General features: G+C 48.6%; 2 protein-coding genes across 4 annotated transcripts in view; one reads left to right on the top strand and one right to left on the bottom strand.

Annotated features, from left to right (window-relative positions):
- The first annotated feature begins 39 nt into the window (after positions 1-39).
- On the top strand, positions 40-6,701 carry PAQR3 (progestin and adipoQ receptor family member 3). The gene is made up of 7 exons (XM_017837954.1): positions 40-317; positions 392-554; positions 1,311-1,466; positions 2,184-2,381; positions 3,774-3,864; positions 4,154-4,302; positions 4,678-6,701. The coding sequence occupies exons 1-6, from the start codon at positions 133-135 to the stop codon at positions 4,294-4,296; spliced, it is 936 nt and encodes a 311-aa protein (XP_017693443.1). The 5' UTR covers positions 40-132; the 3' UTR covers positions 4,297-4,302; positions 4,678-6,701.
- A 487-nt stretch (positions 6,702-7,188) lies between these two features.
- Positions 7,189-17,539, bottom strand: part of BMP2K (BMP2 inducible kinase) — a 46,989-nt gene continuing 36,638 nt past the window's right edge. For all 3 annotated transcript variants that reach the window (XM_017837956.1, XM_017837959.1, XM_017837958.1), the window contains one exon: positions 7,189-12,613. In XM_017837956.1, coding sequence (XP_017693445.1) covers positions 11,190-12,613 — 1,424 coding nt within the window. In that variant the 3' untranslated portion in view covers positions 7,189-11,189. The remainder of the gene's footprint in view (positions 12,614-17,539) is intronic.

Here is a 17,539-nt window from a genome sequence, read left to right as displayed (position 1 = left end):
CGCGCAGTGACGCCATCGTTTGGCGCCGCGCGGTGACGCCATCACGGCCGATCCTGACCCCGCTCCCCGTCCCGCTCCCGGTCCCTGGCCCGTGAGGGGGGCGCGGGACGGGCCGATGCGGCGGCGGGCAGGATGCACCAGAAGCTGCTGCGCAGCGCGCACTACATCGAGCTGGGCAGCTACCAGTACTGGCCGGTGCTGGTGCCCCGCGGCATCCGGCTGTACACGTACGAGCAGATCCCGGTGTTCCTGAAGGACAACCCCTACATCACCGACGGATACCGCGCTTACCTGCCCTCCCGCCTCTGCATCAAGAGGTGAGCGCGCCCCGCGCCCCCCCCGGTTACCCGGGCCCCGCTCACCGCCTGTCCCGCGTTGTGTCTCCTCGCAGCCTCTTCATCCTCTCCAACGAGACCGTCAACATCTGGAGCCACCTGCTCGGCTTCCTGCTGTTCTTCACGCTGGGCATCTACGACCTGACGGCCGTGCTGCCCGCCGCCGGCGCCTCCCGCGAAGACTTCGTCATCTGCTCCGTCTGCCTCTTCTGCTTCCAGGTATGCGCGGGCCGGGAGCGCCCCGCGGGGTTAAAGCCCCTGGCACCGTGCGGGCACAGCGCCTTTGAACCGCACTGCGCTGCAAGGGACAAGTCTCGCTGGGTCGGTCGCGTCTCCTTGCAATAAAGCGGGGAGGACTGAACAGAGCTGGCACAGGAGAGAGCCTGTGGAAAAACAAGGGCAATGTCAGGGCTGTGTCTCAGAGCTTCAGCAGCTTGAGCCGTGTCTGACGAGGCTCCTAGACAGCATCAGGTGCTGCTGGAAAGGGCCTCCCACCGGGGCACGGGCATCAGCCATGGCCTGATGGTCAGGTAGGGCAGGAGGGCTGGTGTTCTGACTTCTGAGCTGGTCCAAGCATGAGCTTCCATGTCAGATATGGACATGGAGGCACAGCAGATTTCAGGTGTGTCACATGTGGCTGCTGAGGCTCCTGTGATGGACACTGGCCCTGCCAGAGCACAGAGCTGAAGGGCACTACATGTGTTCTCTGCCAGTACAGGATGCCTGGGTACAGCCACAAGTGGGGAAAGCTCCCTCGCTGGCTAGAAAAGCACTGCTCTTGTTCTTCTCCCTCCTCCTGCCGAGGGTCACAGAGGAACAAACATTTCTTGAGGAAAGAATTTGATGCCAGCCTAGGAGCAAACACCCACACAATGTGCCGGGGCCCAGTGGCCAGCTCGAGCTGCAGGGCTGAAGCTTGTGTGCTCCCTGTTGGTTTTTAAGGAATTAATCATCCTCGTTTGAACCTCTGTGTAGGTCTGTATGCTTTGCTCAGTAGGATATCACCTGTTCTGCTGTCACCGCTCGGAGAAGACCAGCCGGCGATGGATGGCACTGGATTACGCAGGAATTTCCATCGGGATCCTGGGCTGCTACGTGTCAGGCGTGTTCTATGCCTTCTACTGCAGTAACGTGAGTCGGGAGCATTGTCCATGCAGCACTTAGTTCTTGTGGTCCTGTTGTTGCTTTCATGCTGTAGGAAGGGGGCTTGTGGCAGGTGTCCAAGCAGAACAGGAGTGGAGAGAGAGGGGTGGGAACTGAAACATGTCCTTCTGGCCCCAGCAGAACTGTGCTGGCTGAAGGCACAGGCAAATGCAGGTTTTCCTTTCCAGCTGTCAACTGCAAAAAGCCTCAAGAAAATAAATTTCTCTGAAAGCAGGTAAACTTCACAGGTCCTACCTGTATCCAGTGCCTGAGGCTGATCATGGGATGGGTCCCACCACAGGCACTTCAAACAGCACTGCCCACAAGGTAGCTGCCACGAGGCAGAAACAAGCTTATTTTCTCTCCATCTAATAGAGGAGTGAAATGAGTTTCCTTCCAAGGCCTGCCATGTATACACTGTCAGGGAGCTGAACTGGGCTGCTGAGGCAGAGGTGCATTGACAGTGTTTGGGTGCAGGCACTGCTTGGAATAAAGGATGTGTTGTAGGTGCCCCGAGCAATACAGTCCCTTCCCCTCACTGCCAGCTGACCACTACAAGTCCCTGCACTCACACCCACCATGGTGCTTGCAGCAGGGACAGATTTGATCTATCACTGTGATCTGTCATTGAAACTTCCTGCCCAGAGTTGACTCTTACACAGGATAAGAAACCCACAGACTTGCCTTTGTTTCTCTTTCCCTCAGTACTGGCGCCAGGTGTATTTGATCACTGTGCTGGCCATGATCTTGGCAGTGTTTTTTGCTCAGATCCATCCTAGTTACCTCACACAGCAGTGGCACAGGCTGCGCTCCATCATCTTCTGCTCCGTGTCTGGCTATGGAATCATTCCCACCATCCACTGGGTTTGGCTCAATGGTGGCATTAGTGCATCCATTGTACAGGTAAGAAAAAATGAAATAAGATTCCCTTTTGCTTTTCACTTGCCATCTTCCTTGGGTCCTCTTACACTCAGGGAAGCGATGGGGAAGCAGCAGGAGTTAAAATTCTTTTGGTCGGTAGGATCCAAATGCAAACACTTAGATATGTGATCGGGGTAGACGGGTTGTATAGGTTCAGCCTGCTGTACTGCCTTAGACCTGCATGGTGAGAAGGAAGCTGGATGGAGGTGTGTCCCTGCCTGGGGCCGGAGCAGCCAAGGGGGGCAGACCACACCCTCGTTCCACCGGGCCAAGGCCAGGAGCTGAGGTGGCTGTGGAGCAGGAAGCAATCTGTCAGGCTGCATTAGTGCTCGGGGCTGGCCACCTCCACAGGGCAACCAGGAGACACTGATGGGGTGATTATTTGCTTCCTCTTCAATTCCCTGGGTTGGCAGCAGAACTCAGCATTTGCGCGCTCAGCCCGTTGTCTCTTACGCAATCCTCGTCTAATAGTACTGTGACATTATGGAACTCTTGCCCTGTTCAGGTTTCTCCACTTGGAATTACCCTGTGAAACCAGAGGCCCAGTACAGCTAAAGGCAGTGCAGTGTGCCCCAGTATGAAACCCCTGAAATCACTGCCATTTTTCAGCAACCTGATGGTGCTGAAGGAAACATTTCCTTTTCATAGTGAGCAGAAACTGCATGGTCTCAGGCTGGCCTGAGGTGAGACCCTGGGGTGATGGTTTAGCCCAGTCCAGAGCTGCTGTGGAATGTGGCAGAGCACCATTTGGGAATACACATGTGGCCTTCAGACAAGGCATTTCACACCAGCATTCTAAAAATCAGATCCACAGCAGCTGCCTCCCCCTGTCTTCCCTGCTTTGTTTCCCCTGGCATGGCAGGATGACGCCTGTGGTACACGCTGTGTTCCCACTCTTCACAAAAATGCCCCACTTAGGTAACAAAACATTCTGCTAAGGAAAACCCACCTGATGCCTGGGTTGCTGGTTATTCAGCACCCAGTGTGAGCAGTCCTGTGGCCTCAGGTGCAGCGGGCACAGTTACAGTGATAAGTGGGATGTGCAGTGCAGTCTCCCTCACCCCGACTGTTCTGTGTGGGGTCAGGGTGGTGGCAGATGGCCTTTCACTGACAAGTGCCATGTCTGCTGCAGGCTGCATGGGAACACTGAGTACCTTGTGTGTGGAAGCAGAAAGGTCAGAATAAAACAAGTTTATTCCCATTCAGGCTGTCTCAGAGTTGGGCATTTGTTTCCCTGTTGGATCTGTCCACAGCTGACATAGGCAGTGAAGGAAGATCCAGGGTTTTCATGCTGTTTTCTTCTTTATATTCAGGGACTTTCTTTTTCTGGTTTTGCTTTCTAACAGAATAGGAGAGCTTCCTTTTCTTTTGCAGGAGTTTGCTCCGCGGGTAGTTGTCATGTACTTCATCGCTGCTGTAGCTTTTCTCTTCTATATTTCCAAAGTTCCAGAAAGATACTTCCCAGGTAGGAAATTCTCTTATGGGTGTTTTTTTTTTCCTGCAGTGTCACAGTCCTTGCTGTGGGTGAACTTCCTGGGAGAGAGCAGGCTGACCATGTTCCCATGCAGAGAAAAATGGTGCACGTGTTTGCATCAGAAGGGGCAGTCAACTTCCATGGAGTTCGTTAAAGAACTTGCCCCGCCTCCCCCCAAGTGCAGGGTGTGCAGGAGCTCTGCAGGAGGCTGATTGCTAACTGCACTGCACTCGCTGTTGCTGAATTTCACAGCTTAACCCCTCGCCCTTGTTGCCCACAGGCCAGCTGAACTACCTCGGCTCGAGCCACCAGGTGTGGCACATCCTGGCAGTGGTGATGCTGTACTGGTGGCACCAGTCCACAGTGTACATCATGCAATACCGACACAGCAAGCCCTGCCCCGAGTACGGCGTGGACTTGTGAGCAAAGGTACAGCCTCGGGCAGTGGGACAGTCTAACAACCACAGGCTGAAATGATCCTGGGTTTAAGCACAGCTCACTTCCCCAGAGCAGGTGCTGACTGGTGCAATGCTTCCTGTAAAGAAAAAGCAGGGATCTGATGCCAGGCACTCTGCTGCACTGGATGAGGCTCTGTGGAGCTCCTGGGTCCTTGAGCAGTTCTAGAGCAGGCTGGACTAAGCCCTGCCAGATCCCTTCTAGGTCTGTGTCACAATTTTAATAGTCTCAAGACATCGTTAGTCTTTGTCCCTAAGTAGCCTTTTCCTGGATTTTGTGGAAATCAAATGAGTTGCTGATTTCATGTGCCCAGTAAGTGATTCACCTTGTTTCCCTGCTCTATTTCAGAGGCAACAGTGGGATTTCTGTCTCTGAGGGGCTGGACTTCACATAACAAGCTGTGCTATGGACTGAAGCACTGAGGCAGTTCCTTTCCTGACTCCTGGATTGTTACCCTCTTGCTGGGACAGAGCGTTGCCACGAGCTCTGATAAACCCACCGGCATTGCCTGGGATCTGGGAGACATTTCCTTCTCAGCCACTTGCTGTTCTGCAGTCAAGTACCAGACAGGTCTTCCTTGAGCAGGACAGTGGGAAGCTGGGCTGTCCAACTTGGCATGCAGATCTCGGTAGGACTTTTTGTTGCCTGGCAAAGACAAACAGCAGAAGTGAGTACCCCTGGCTGAGCCAACAGGGTTGGACACCAGGATTTTGGGTGTTGTTGAGGTGCACAATTAGGAGGATGCTCCTGACAGTGTGCCTGTAAAACCATGGGAACTCTGGGACCCAGTCCTGCATCTGAAGCACAGCTCTGTGGTCTGTGCATCCTTCTGCCTTTGCCCGAAAGGCCCTCTCGTGCTTTAGCATTGGTACAGGAACACGTAAACTGGAATTGAGTGGATTTGTGTCCTCTTCTGGACAAGCTCCTTCCCTTTTTCTGGAAGTTAAGATCACATCCAGCACAGCTAGATCTTCACTGCAGATCTTACAAATTGCCTCCAATAGGGTCAGTGCCATTGCTTGAAGAAATTTCTCTAGATCCCTTCAGTATTGTGAAATATTCCAGGAGAGGCACTAAGCCTGTGCGCCCATGTTTGTTGCTGTCCTGCAATCAGTGGACTTGCCTGAGTAGTGAACCTGCTGGGGATGCAAATCTCTGACCTTTGGCTTTTCCATGTATGAAAGGTTATAGTGCACTCGCAGCTGCTGTTACCCAAAAGGACTTGCTGCCATAATCCTGCCACAGTGAAAAGGCTTCCTGGAGTTTCAGGACCTGCTGTGGAACCATCGCATATAAACTCCACACCCAGGAACCATGAAATGCACAAGTTATTGGGTAGCTGTAGCTCAGCATGATTAACCTCCAGGGGTGCTGGTCTTTCCAACAGGATTGAAATCCTTTGGATTTTTGGGCTAGAGGCAACATTTTTAAGTGATTTGTATATAGCAGCTGTGCCTATGTTGACAATTTAGTCAGGCAGCAGTACCTGTTGCTGCTGCTGCACTTGCCCAAGTGTCAGCATTATCCATTTGGAGGCTGCTCCACATGCACCATGATGCCATTAGGACTAATCCCAAGTGGCTCTGTCCCCATAGTCGGAGGGGACAGGCTGGCTCTGTGAGGGGCCCTCCTCGGGGTGGGCAGTCTCTGTGAGTCCCCCAAAGCTCCCTCTGCCTGGGCTACATGAGCTCTGCTCCTCAGCCTTTCTGGTCAGGGTGTGCCAAGAACACACAGAGTAGCAGTGGAAGCTCACGGACAGGCATCTGAACAATCCTTGGGGATGGAGAAGGCAGGATACAAACTCCTCTGGAGCTTACAGACAGGCACTTGAACTCCTTGGCAATGGAGAAGGCAGGACACAAGCTCCTCCCAGTGTGCTGGTGGGGGATGCTTCTGTTCAGCTCAGAGGGCTGTTTCGGTGCTTTTTTATTGTTTTGGTTTTTTAACCCCAGAAACAAGCGTTGGCAAGAACTGACTCCACATTTACAGTTCAGCTCCCGGACCTTAAGCCTTCCAGTGTAAACACTGATTTTATATTTTTTTTTAACTTGACAACCAAGCAAGTTTCAAGTGCACTAATTACTACTACTGAAGCCTGACAAGGAACCTGCAAGTACAGAAGTAATTTCCAGTGTTATGTGTACAATAATATCTGAAGAATGTGTCTGTGCTCTGAAATCATACTGACTTTAGAGTTTACTAATGTAATTTTTTTATGGAAACTCCTAACTACTCTATCAGTTTTCACTGGATAAGGAAACTGACTGCCAAGCTGTGCATTTTTACTACCCTGACAAAATTTATCAAGCTGCATGATGGTCTTCTATGTACATAGTGAACCTGTAAATAAAGTCCAGGTCATTGGCGGTTTCCTTGCAGAAACATCACTTGTGCATCTCACACAGCAAAACAACAGATGTGAGTGGCTCAGCCATGGCACTTGTGCCACGCCTTGGGGGATAACTAGACAGGGAGACTGTCTCTGGAATTTTGGGGGAGCATCTCTAGACGAATCTGCTGATAAACTCAGGTTTACAACCTACTGCCACTACTGTTTACTAACCAAGCCCTGCTGCTGCTTCATCTGTTTCTTGACCATTTCCATTCTTATTTCAGCTCAACTGACTAAAATCAGTACAAGTAGCATTCAAAAAACCTGCTTGAGTAAACTACTGCTAGAAGGGGGTCAAACCACATAAAAGTTCTATCTAGAAGTGCAGAGCCAAGTCCACAGCAGTGGCACTGGGAGCCACACACAACCTGTCTGCAGGAAGGCTTTAAAGAGTAACACCGAACCTAAGGAATTCAAAATAGCACGTGATCCACAGGTTTTTAACCAGTTGGACAAAGCAAGACAAATGAGCAGCAAACACAAGTATTTTAAAACACTTTAAAGCCAGTGACACCACAAAATCACTCAGCAGAAACAGCACTGCTTATAATGAGTAAACCAAAGCCTAAACACAAATACCTCACAATGCAGAGTTCAAGGAGACCTGCAAAGGCACTGTTACCAGGTTTGTTTATTTAACAACTCCAAGGATTTTATGACATACATCAGCCTCACAAAAAAGTTAAAAGTTCTCTGTTTAGTGGTACACAAAAAAGCTTTAGAAACTTGAAGTCTAACAAGAAATGGAGGTGTATTTCAGGAAAGTGCACTTCAAAGCTGAATGCCAGCAATTTTAAAGTAGTTTTTATGCTCTTTAGTACTAGGTGATGCCTCAGTCACAACTTTAGCCATACACACAACTTCCTTGATTTCCTTTTGAAACAAGCACTACAGAACAGTAGCACAGCAGCCACCCTTGGCACTTGTTTTTCCCTCGCAGGTTTCCCTCATATTCACTCCAAGTCACAAACACGATTGTGGCTGCTGGGTTACCCAAACCACAGCACCTCCAAGGGGTACGTGATGTGTGCGAGCATGTGTATATTTTATATAGACTTCTCATATATAAAAATACACGATATAGGATAAAAAACTCCAGATAAACTCTTATTCTCACAGTAGCAAATACATCAACTTATTTTCACAGTACTTGGTTTAACTAACTGGGACACCCAGAGTGATCAGAAGATATTTCCTCCAATGCTGGTGCTCACGGGGCCCACACACACATGGGGCAGCCAGAGCAGTTAACTACACACCTCGAGGCCTTTGAGTCCACAGACAAGCACAACTACCTGGCTTTCCTTTCAGTGACCACAACCAATAAGGGTTTCTTAGTACCTCGGGACAGACCCCCCCCCAGCAGTTGATCCTAGAAGGCCTGTGTTCAGTCCTTCAGCATGCTGAAGGAGAAGCTGTAAAGATCCACGGGGATTTTCGGCCAGAAGGGAAGTGTCAGCCCCTTACCTTGTCACTATTGCCTTCCTGGGCAGCGTGGTACATGCCTACTGCAGCAAGGGCTTCCTTATGTTTCAGTAAGGTCACAGGGTGTTCCACGGTGAGCACACACCCCAGAAGAGGCAAAGGATATCCTGTTCCCTGACAGCCCCACATTCCAACCGCTTTGAATAGTGGATCATGGCTGAAATTAAATCCCAGCTTGGGTTTATTTGTGTATAAACAACATATACTGCACAAAGGCAGCTTAATGGGGGGCACTAATGTCTCTTCAGTCATAAGAAATTATAAAATAACTTTAGAAACAAAGGAATTGCATTTATACAAAAATCTGTTTGGTATCTCAAGTGCCAAGAACCAGGTTTGTTAAGGCCACTGGGAAGCAAATGTCACGGGCCATAACTCATGTGCACCAGAGGTGTTACACCAGCTTTAGAGAAACTGGGATTTACAGTTTGCCTTTGCCTCATCTCAGTTTGTGCTCAACCCCACTTCAGCTTTGCTGTGCTGCAATTTAACCATGTACAGACCCTCTGCCAAAATCCAACCAAACCGCCACACAAGGAAAACCTGCAGCACTCCTCAGCCTGGAGTCTCAGGGCAAACTGATAAAAACCAAACACATTTCCTTCTATTCTTAATTTACCTGAACGCTTCTGTCCACACCAGGTCTGCACAACCTTCTCCCTCTGCGTCCAAGAGCCACCACCTCTCCTCCCTGGCCCTGGAGCCAAGCCCCAGTGCCACCTGCACGCTTAACCTTTCCCGTTGCTTTCCCACTGGGAAGGCAGCAGCTGTATGGCTTTGGCAAGGACCAGCCACATTTAGGTGGTTTTACTCTCTGCTGTTTTACTTTCATTTTGTTTCTACCCCCTGCCCCATCTGTCATCTCATTCTGTTCCAAAAGCCCTTCAGGCAGGTGAGTAACAGCTCTGAAGGAAACCAGGGAAGGCAGCTCATAAGCACGTGCAGAGGAAAAAAAAAAGGAATAAGACAGTTAACCTGAGTATCAGAAAATGCTACAAAACTTGGCGTGTGCTTCTTACAGCCTTTGGCACCAAACAAACAGGTGAGAAGAGCAATAATAAAGTCTAGGAAACTCCTGTGCAAATAGAGTTGAAACATTTCTACTCAGAACCTCCTACGAGCTTAACTCCTAAGCCTGGAAAGGGCACACTGAACCACGCTCAGCTGGAATATTCCACTTGCAGCCTGTGAGAAAAATGAAACTGAGGAAGATGAAGGTAGTGATGGTGTATGGATAGCTATGAGCTTCTTTCAGACACCAGGGCGAGGGGAAGCTCTCTCACATACACCCAAGGGAGTACTTGATCAAACTGACCCCAAAGGAGTCACGTGATTTGTTTTCAATGTGTTTTGAGCAAATATTGTAAGGGATCCATACACCCCCTTCACAGATCTCAGGACCACTGTATAACCAGCAGGAGGCTTAGGGGGAAAAAAAAGCACAACCCTGAATATTTCACTTGACCTCCTGTGACAGGGGAGACATGAGGACACCCAACCCACACTGCCATCCATCCTCCATGTACAAACATCCATTACCTCTTCATTGGCATTCAGTGGAGCAGGACATAAAGGTGAGACTTGCTGAGGAACTACCTCCTTCCATGTCCTTGAGGATGGCCATGGAACCCAGGCAGACTGGGCTGTCCCGAGGGGCGCTGGCTCCAGACAGTGTCCATGGCTCGGCACGAGCCTACACACAGCACCAGCTTCTCTACAACAGGAATGAAACCCTGTCCTCAGCAGTGCTCACAGTGCCTCCCCACCACCTCATGCCCCCGAGGTCCTGGGCAGCACAACAGGGGTCCTGCTCCTAAGGCTCTGTGGTGTGAATGCAGCTCACTGGTCCAGCAGCCACCAGCTCCTGCTGGGCTGGAACACAGCTGGGAGCAGGGAAGCAAAACTTACAAGAGCATTCATTAGGTTACAGTCATTTCATAAAACTATTATTGTACAAAACAACAGCCTTCAGAGAATACACATTTTCTTTGCAATAAAAATCCAAGAGGAAAAGGTATTTTCAGACACAAATCCCGATTTGTAATCCAATCACAGTCACCCCACAGTCAACTGTGCAAGTCAACTAAACACTCTATATGTGCCCAAGGATAAACCAGCCCCTCTTCCAGTGTGCTGAGGAGTCTCCCAAGTGCTGCAAACACTGACTGTGTCCCTGCTGGCTCACTCTCCTACATTCAGGCTTCTCACAAACCAGTATATTTTCTGTATCTTTAGTTTTGACTCTAAAGTTCCAGTTTGCTATTTTACATTAATGGCACTTACTGTAAAAAAAAAAATTGACCATTTAGGCACACAAAAAAATAATGTGCCTTTCATCTCTGCAGCTGCATAGATGTCTGCCAGGTCCCAAGCCATAGCTGTGCTCTGGAATTCTGGGCCACAACCCCTTGAGGACATGGCTGCTTTATCTTTTATGATTAATAAAGGTAGTTTTCACCTAGGAAGCAAAGACTATTTCCAGCAGACAATCTGGATATTAGTATGTCTTGGTTCTTAGGTCTGCTCTGACTGAAACACGAAGAACCACTGCAGTTCATTACCCCCCTGTACATATGGAAAACATTTTCCATGTGCTCCCTCTGCCTGTTCCCCTCCACCTCGGCACATGGCAGAGGGCTGGAAAGGCAACACCAAAGTGCAGAATGACAGTATGTCCCACAGCCCCCAAGTCAGTGACAGTGATTCATATCCAACTCCTCTTTCCATTCCGGGAGCCATCTGCCATAACAAAATGGTCCTCCTAGTTTGTTTTTTCTATTTTTCAAAAAAAAAAAAAAAAGAACACCAAAACCTCCAATCAGAATTAGCCATCATTCACAATTCCACTGTGCAAGCGGGCCATGCCCTGTTGAACCTGAACAAGCTGCACAACCAAGGTCCCTGTCACTTCAACCACATAAATTACTCCACTAAACCTTTATTAAGGGACTTGGAGAGGATGGGGGGAACCCACTGGAAGCCTTTACTGTTTAGAAGGAAACGGAGCTGCTCCAAATGGATCTAACTCCAGTGCCTGCTGCTGGCTCTGTGCACTCTGCACGACCAGCTCTGTGAAGGGCACCGCACCAAAGTCGTCTGTTTTGAGCCCGTCCCCACCATGAACGGCCCCGTGCAGGGAGCTCTGCCTCGGCCTGCCGGCCACGACGACTGTGCCGAGGTCCCCGCGGCTGTCCCCAAAGCCCTGGTGCTGGGGGTGCCGCAGCAGCTCCGGCGGGTGGAAGGGCTTCGCCCCGAAGGGATCCAGCAGACTCTCGTCTGTCTGCAGAGGGTTGGTTCGGTCCTTGCTGTCGGTCAAGGCCACGCTGATGTTCTCCTTGGAGTCCGAGATGGTGAGGAACTCGTTGCTGCTCTGGGAGTCCCTACGTCCCGCCTTCTTGTGCCGGCGGGCTCGCTCTGGTGTGCGGTAGCTCGGCTTCAGCCCCTTCTTTGTGGTGGTGGGGGTGCCGTGGTGGCGCTTCCCGTTGCTCTTGGACACCTCCTGCTTCATGCGCCGCTGCCGGGAAGACAGTTTCTGCAGGTTCCGCTGCTGCTTCACCTTCTGCTGCTGCTGGCTCCCTGTGATCTCCTCAAAAGGAACCAGCCCAAACAGGTCCTCTCTGTTCCCAGCAGACCTGGGGACAAGGGACGGCTGGAACGGGGTGCAGCCAAAGATATCCACGCTCCGTGGAGACGTGGGGGAGAGCAGAGGCTCCGTTCCCGACACCTGCCCATCTTGCTGGGGCACCTTTTTGCTGAAGGGGGCTTTTGTGAAAACATCAAAGTCGTCCTGGTCCTGGGCCAGGCTGGGAAAAACTGTCTGAGAAGAAACATCTTTGTCCATCTTCTCTCTTGCGTGAGGCTGCAGGGTGAAAAAAGGCACAGCCCCAAACACATCGACTTCTTGGCCAGGGCTGATCACAGTGCTTGGCACCTCAGATGAGGACGTGTGCATTGAACTGGGTTCCTGGATTTCACTGCTGCCCACACCGTCTCTGAACCTACTGCTCAGGAGCCCTTCCACTGATTTTTGCTTGGTACGGTCAGAATCAGAGTCAGAGCTCTGCTTCTCTTCCTCCTCTTCCTCCACCTCTTCCTCAGAGTCCATGAGGAGAGGGCGGTGGCCTAAATTCTCTGGTTCTGTATCATTGTCATCATTGAAGTCTCCGTTCTCCCCTTGCAAGACTTCTTCATCCTCCTGTTCTTCTTCCTCGCTGCTCTTGGGAGAGGGAGGGTCAGATTCAAAATCACTCTCTGACTCCTCACCACCTTTTGTCACGTGTCCCTCTGCACTTTTCCTCCCTGGCCGGGGATCTCTAAATGCATGGCTCAGTTTTCCAGCTTTGGTTGGGGTCCCTAGGTTATTTCCTTGACTGCTGGCTGAGTTATCCACTTGTTTTCCAGGGGAACCTGCAGGTCCAAAGAAAAAAGCAAAGAAAAAAGAAAGAACTTAAACCAAAGTCAACACTTATTCCACCCTCTCCACAGCCACACATGGCAGGAGCTGATGTAAACACATATATCCTATACTTACTGAGGGGAATGAGTTAAAAACAGATGTAATATTTCTAACAGTGCTCACAGAATCAATAGTCAGAGTTGCAAGCTTGACTCCTAGAGCACAAGGTGCCTGGAAATACAGTACCAGTACTTTTGGGGAATGGAGGAGGGACCAAAGGACACAAGTGATCTCCCGAGACACCTTTTCCAACACACTCACTGTGCAGCTGCTCCTCTCCAGGGAAACACAAGCCAGCAGCATGAAAAAACTAATTTTATTTTATTTTTTTTTAATCAGAGTTATTTCTGGTAGTGCTTCTGCTTTGACAAGTCTGCTCTAACAAGCCTAGTGCTCTAGTCATGAGGACAGCCCATTCTAACTTCCAGTGTGGCAAATGAGGCACAAAGAGCTCTTGCTACCCCTGGAGTTTGAGAGCAGTGCTTCCCACTTTGTGTCTAAACACGATTCATCAGCTCAGCTTCTCTATAGCAAGGAAATTTAGGTATTCATTTTACTCTGACAGCTTCCTCCCCACTATTCACTGACAACTAGAGCTAAAAGAACAAGTCACTGATGAATCAATGGTGGGGTGGTTGCCTTGGGAATTCTGGAAGCAGTAGAAAATTTGCAGCAGTAAGGAAGAGAGATAGCAAGAACAGGCAGAGGAAGAAAGGCTGCCCAGTGTTAACAGGATTGAGAAACCTGAGGATGGCTCTGGGCACCAGCTATTTCTACAAAAAACATCTTCAGCCAGAATCCAGCCCATAACACTCTTCTTCTTGCAATATATAAAATAATCCCAGCTAATTCTTCCCTTCACGAAGAAATTAGTATGCAACTTTCAGGCCAAGTCAGATTCTTTTCTTTCTATGCTTTAGTTTAGACCAGAAAACAGTGTTTTACAGAAGCATTTTCTCCTTTTGCAAAGGGAATTAACATCGAATTTCCTCATCCACCAGCTACTTGGCTCCTTTGCCATTACACTTGAAATAATCAAAATTCGGCAGCAATACAATTTATGTATGGATTTAAAAACAAGATGACCAGAATGACTGAAAACATCAGGTGATTAGGGCTTTGAGCTGTTTCTTCTTTGCTTCTGGTGTCAGATTGCTTCTTATCTACTGTAATTTTAAATGCTACATATTTGCTTTACCCACTAAATTAGAATCTGGATTATTTTGCTGCTTACTTGAGATTTCCCAAAGGTACAGCCTTCACATTGCACTATAACCCCCCAGCCTCCAAATCCTGCTGTTTCCAATATTTACTGAAACAGTAATGTTAGCATAAACGCAAATAGATTTAAAAGGAAATATTTCTAGGTTACATGTTAACAACACTTACACAACAAACCCCCCGAACATTTTCTCTATGTCAATATCCAGGAGTTTACACTCTCAAGCAACAACTGAACCTTTGTATATAATTTTAATACACAGAAAACAATTTATAAAGTGGTTTATTTCTTTTTAAGGCAAGAATTGAACCATAGTTTACCTACTATACCTGGCTTCCCAAAAGTCCTATTATTATTTGTTAAATGCTGCCACACACAATCCCTGGACAACAAACCGCAAAAGGCACTGACAAGATAAAACCCACTCCAACCTCTACCAACAGCCACTGACTCACTGACCACATAACTTAAGGTACACAACATGTACCTCTCAGTACCAGACCTCTCCAGTACAGCAAACAGGACTTGTCAGCACTTGGCAAAACACTCGGAGCAGTTTCCCACCCCACACTCCATGTCCTGGCACTGGCACAACAGCCACTCCAGCATCTCCACAGCTCCACCTGTTATTCTCAACTGTTATTCCTGCTAATGAATTTGGGAGTCAGGCATCCAGACAACCCAGTCTTTTGGGAATCTATATTAGCACCCTAAGATTTCCATTCAAGTCTAGCACCTACCCCCTCTAGAGAAACTGGGATGAAGGCAGGAATGACTCACTCAGCAATCCCACTTGCTGGAGATGTGGTCCCCAGCAAAGACAGAGCCCACGTGCTTGCTGTGTACCAGGTCATGTGTTTTCTCCGTGCACTTGCAGCTCTGAACCACTGTCCGAGGAAACGCTGAGCACCTTCCTCCCTGACAAGAGGCAGAGGCACAGAGGTGCTTGAGTAGCTAACAAGAGCACTGAAAGTTTGGCATACTTGTTCCTTTTTACAGTACCTTCCCCACAGCCATCTGTTCTTGTCACCTTTGCAGCCTCTTGTTCTACTGGGGCCAGTGGGGCAAAGCCACTGCACACTGGATACAGCACACAGCAGCCTTGGTGCTGGCAGCAGTGAGGCAGCGGCAGGAAAAGGAAGCCCAGTGTGTGCATTTTTTAAGTGTGTGCCCCCAAAAGAGAAAACTATCCAAAGTATCTCCATTCACAGGCCACTGAAAATATTACAGGAATACTTCTTTATCCAGATGTAACATCCTCGTAGCACAAGGCAATGAGTGCCTCTGAGCTCATCAGTGGTTTCTGAATAGGGTCTCCAAATCCCTAGCTTTTCAGGAGATTCAACCTTATCCATCATTTCTGACAGTTATGGATGTGACCTGTTTATGGCAGCAGCAGCAATCAATGTCTCTGTACTGTACAGCCTGAGAATTACCCATCAGTGATCACAAACTCACAACCTACACTACCAGCTCACCATTATCCAAGTTTCAGAACCAGCCCCCCATGTATGACCCTACACAGATGCTGTCAGCAGGAAAGCCAGTGGCACACATCAGATAGTGTTGTGAGCAACAACTGCTCCTGCTACATGGGTTTGAAAAGACATGTATTCCAAGGGGTATTTCCAGAGTGGTGACCTCACTGCTCCCCCATCGGTGTCTGTCAGGAAAGAGCAAGTATCTTGCTTTATTCCTCAGTCTGTGTGGAGGTGTTGGAAACAATCAGAGCCATCTGCTCCAAGCAGAAACTACTCCAAGATACTCGTCTTCAACACTTTTAGTCCTACCTGGCCAACCTTCAGGAACAAACCCTCTCTGCATGCACCTTCACACCCGCAGTGGCTTCAGGTTAGCCTCAGGGACAGGAAGAAAACTGGTGTCAAATCCAAACCAAAGAAACAAAAATATCCTCTCTACAACTATTGGGTTTTATATCATGACAGGAATAGTTTGGTTTTCTACACTTCAGCTGTCCCTGTTCTCACTGCTAAAGAAGCTAGCAAATGAAATAAAGAGCACTACAAACAGAAACAATGCCCCAAAATGGAAAATCTCCTGCTTAATGGCAATTTAATGCTCTGGCCAAACAGCTTTCCTAACTGAGGCGTTGTGTCATGTTGATTTCATGCCCTCTTCTCAGGCTGCCCTGCTGCAGACACTGTTCAGATACATATTTATACCAAAATGCTGCACACTGGTCAGTAACATCTGTTTGCAATGTGCTGTTCAGATTACCACACTTCTAATCAGGTTTGCAGCTTGTAGCAAACAATTGTTCTTTGCTCAAATGCGAGCCAGGTGGAACATCTTTAATCATATAAGAAGATCCCAATCTTCAAGGAAATTTTCTGATGTTCTTTTTCGAGACACAGGATTATAAGAGGATGAATTCCCTCTAACAACTGCAATAATTACATGCCTTCTGCTGGCCCCTCATTTTAGGGTATTGCGGGGGTGGCTCAGGAGTGGGGCATAAGAGCTTTAAGCTTCCTTGGAATTGGGAACATACTGCCACCATCATTTCAGAACAATTTGCCACATGTCAGCCCAAGGATTACCCGCGGGCTGCAACTAAATCTGCACCAGTTCTCTGACCAGAGCCAGGCCAGCAGCTGCTCAGCACTGTAATGGATTTACACTACTTACCACCTTTATTTTCAAGAACAACAAAAAATGGGAGAACACCACACTTCTGCCTTGCCTACTGCTGACATTTCTTTTCAATAATTAGTCTAAAGGTTGAAACGTGTCATAAAAGGAGTGAAATGTGTGCATGATTGTTCGAAAAAAAAACCAAACCAAAAAAACCCCCACTGAATCACTTTGGAGAGAAAAAGCAAGTTCTTGGCAGAGCCCACACATATAATTTATACTAGCGATGGGTGGATAATTTCAAGTTACTTGGGAAGTATTCTCTGGAAAAGCTGAAGTCTAAAGACTATCTTGATACAGGGAACCTGTATCCAGCAAGCAGTACCAATACCTGAAACTGGAGCCCAGGAGAGGATATAGAGTAACATTTCAGCGAGAACAAATATTGATCTGAACCAAATTTAATTGCTGAGTTAGCTAAATCTGGAGCACTGCACAACAGCCATATCACTGTGCAGGTCTGGGTGTCTTAATAATCCAGAACATCAGTTGCCACACAAACATGACCTGGTGGCATGAGCTGTTTAGTGCTGTCACAGTGGCTCAAGTCTTCTTGTTTCTCCTGTTCGGATGTTTGTAGTTTCTTTTTCAGTTCTAGCGAGCTGTGTTTCACTTCAAGGCCCAGACTGCACAGTGGTCCCAAGGCTCCACAGCTATGGTACAACACTTGCAGTGCTCTGAAACCCTGTTCGAGGCAGTACACGAAACAACTACATCAGCAGTCATCACCCGAGTTTCTTCATGCCAGAACATCACTCTTCTGCTGTGATATGGTGAATGCTCATCATCAGCTACTGCGGCAGGGTCTTTTCAGAGACATGTTGGGTTCAAGGCTCCGGATCATTCCCATGGCACTGCTGCCTGGTACACAGACAGCTGGTTTTCTGCAAGATCCACACAGCTGGCACAACACACATCACACCACAAAGCCCCTCTTATTCCAAGACATCTAAAGTCACCATTTGCAGACATCACTACGTCTCTGAGTGCAGGAAGTCTG

This window comes from Lepidothrix coronata, unplaced genomic scaffold (genome assembly GCF_001604755.1).
Source record: "Lepidothrix coronata isolate B3197 unplaced genomic scaffold, Lepidothrix_coronata-1.0 Scaffold318, whole genome shotgun sequence".
NCBI classification, from domain to species: Eukaryota; Metazoa; Chordata; class Aves; order Passeriformes; family Pipridae; genus Lepidothrix; species Lepidothrix coronata.
Note: the sequence above shows the minus strand (reverse complement) of the source record. Positions and strands in the feature narration are given on the sequence as shown.

Excerpts from the sequence above, each read along its gene's own strand:
- PAQR3 (XM_017837954.1), top strand. The coding sequence starts at position 133 with ATGCACCAGAAGCTGCTGCGCAGCGCGCACTACATCGAGCTGGGCAGC. Across the intron at positions 555-1,310 it reads TCTGCCTCTTCTGCTTCCAG|GTCTGTATGCTTTGCTCAGT; the intron begins GTATGCGCGGGC and ends ACCTCTGTGTAG. Across the intron at positions 1,467-2,183 it reads ATGCCTTCTACTGCAGTAAC|TACTGGCGCCAGGTGTATTT; the intron begins GTGAGTCGGGAG and ends TCTTTCCCTCAG.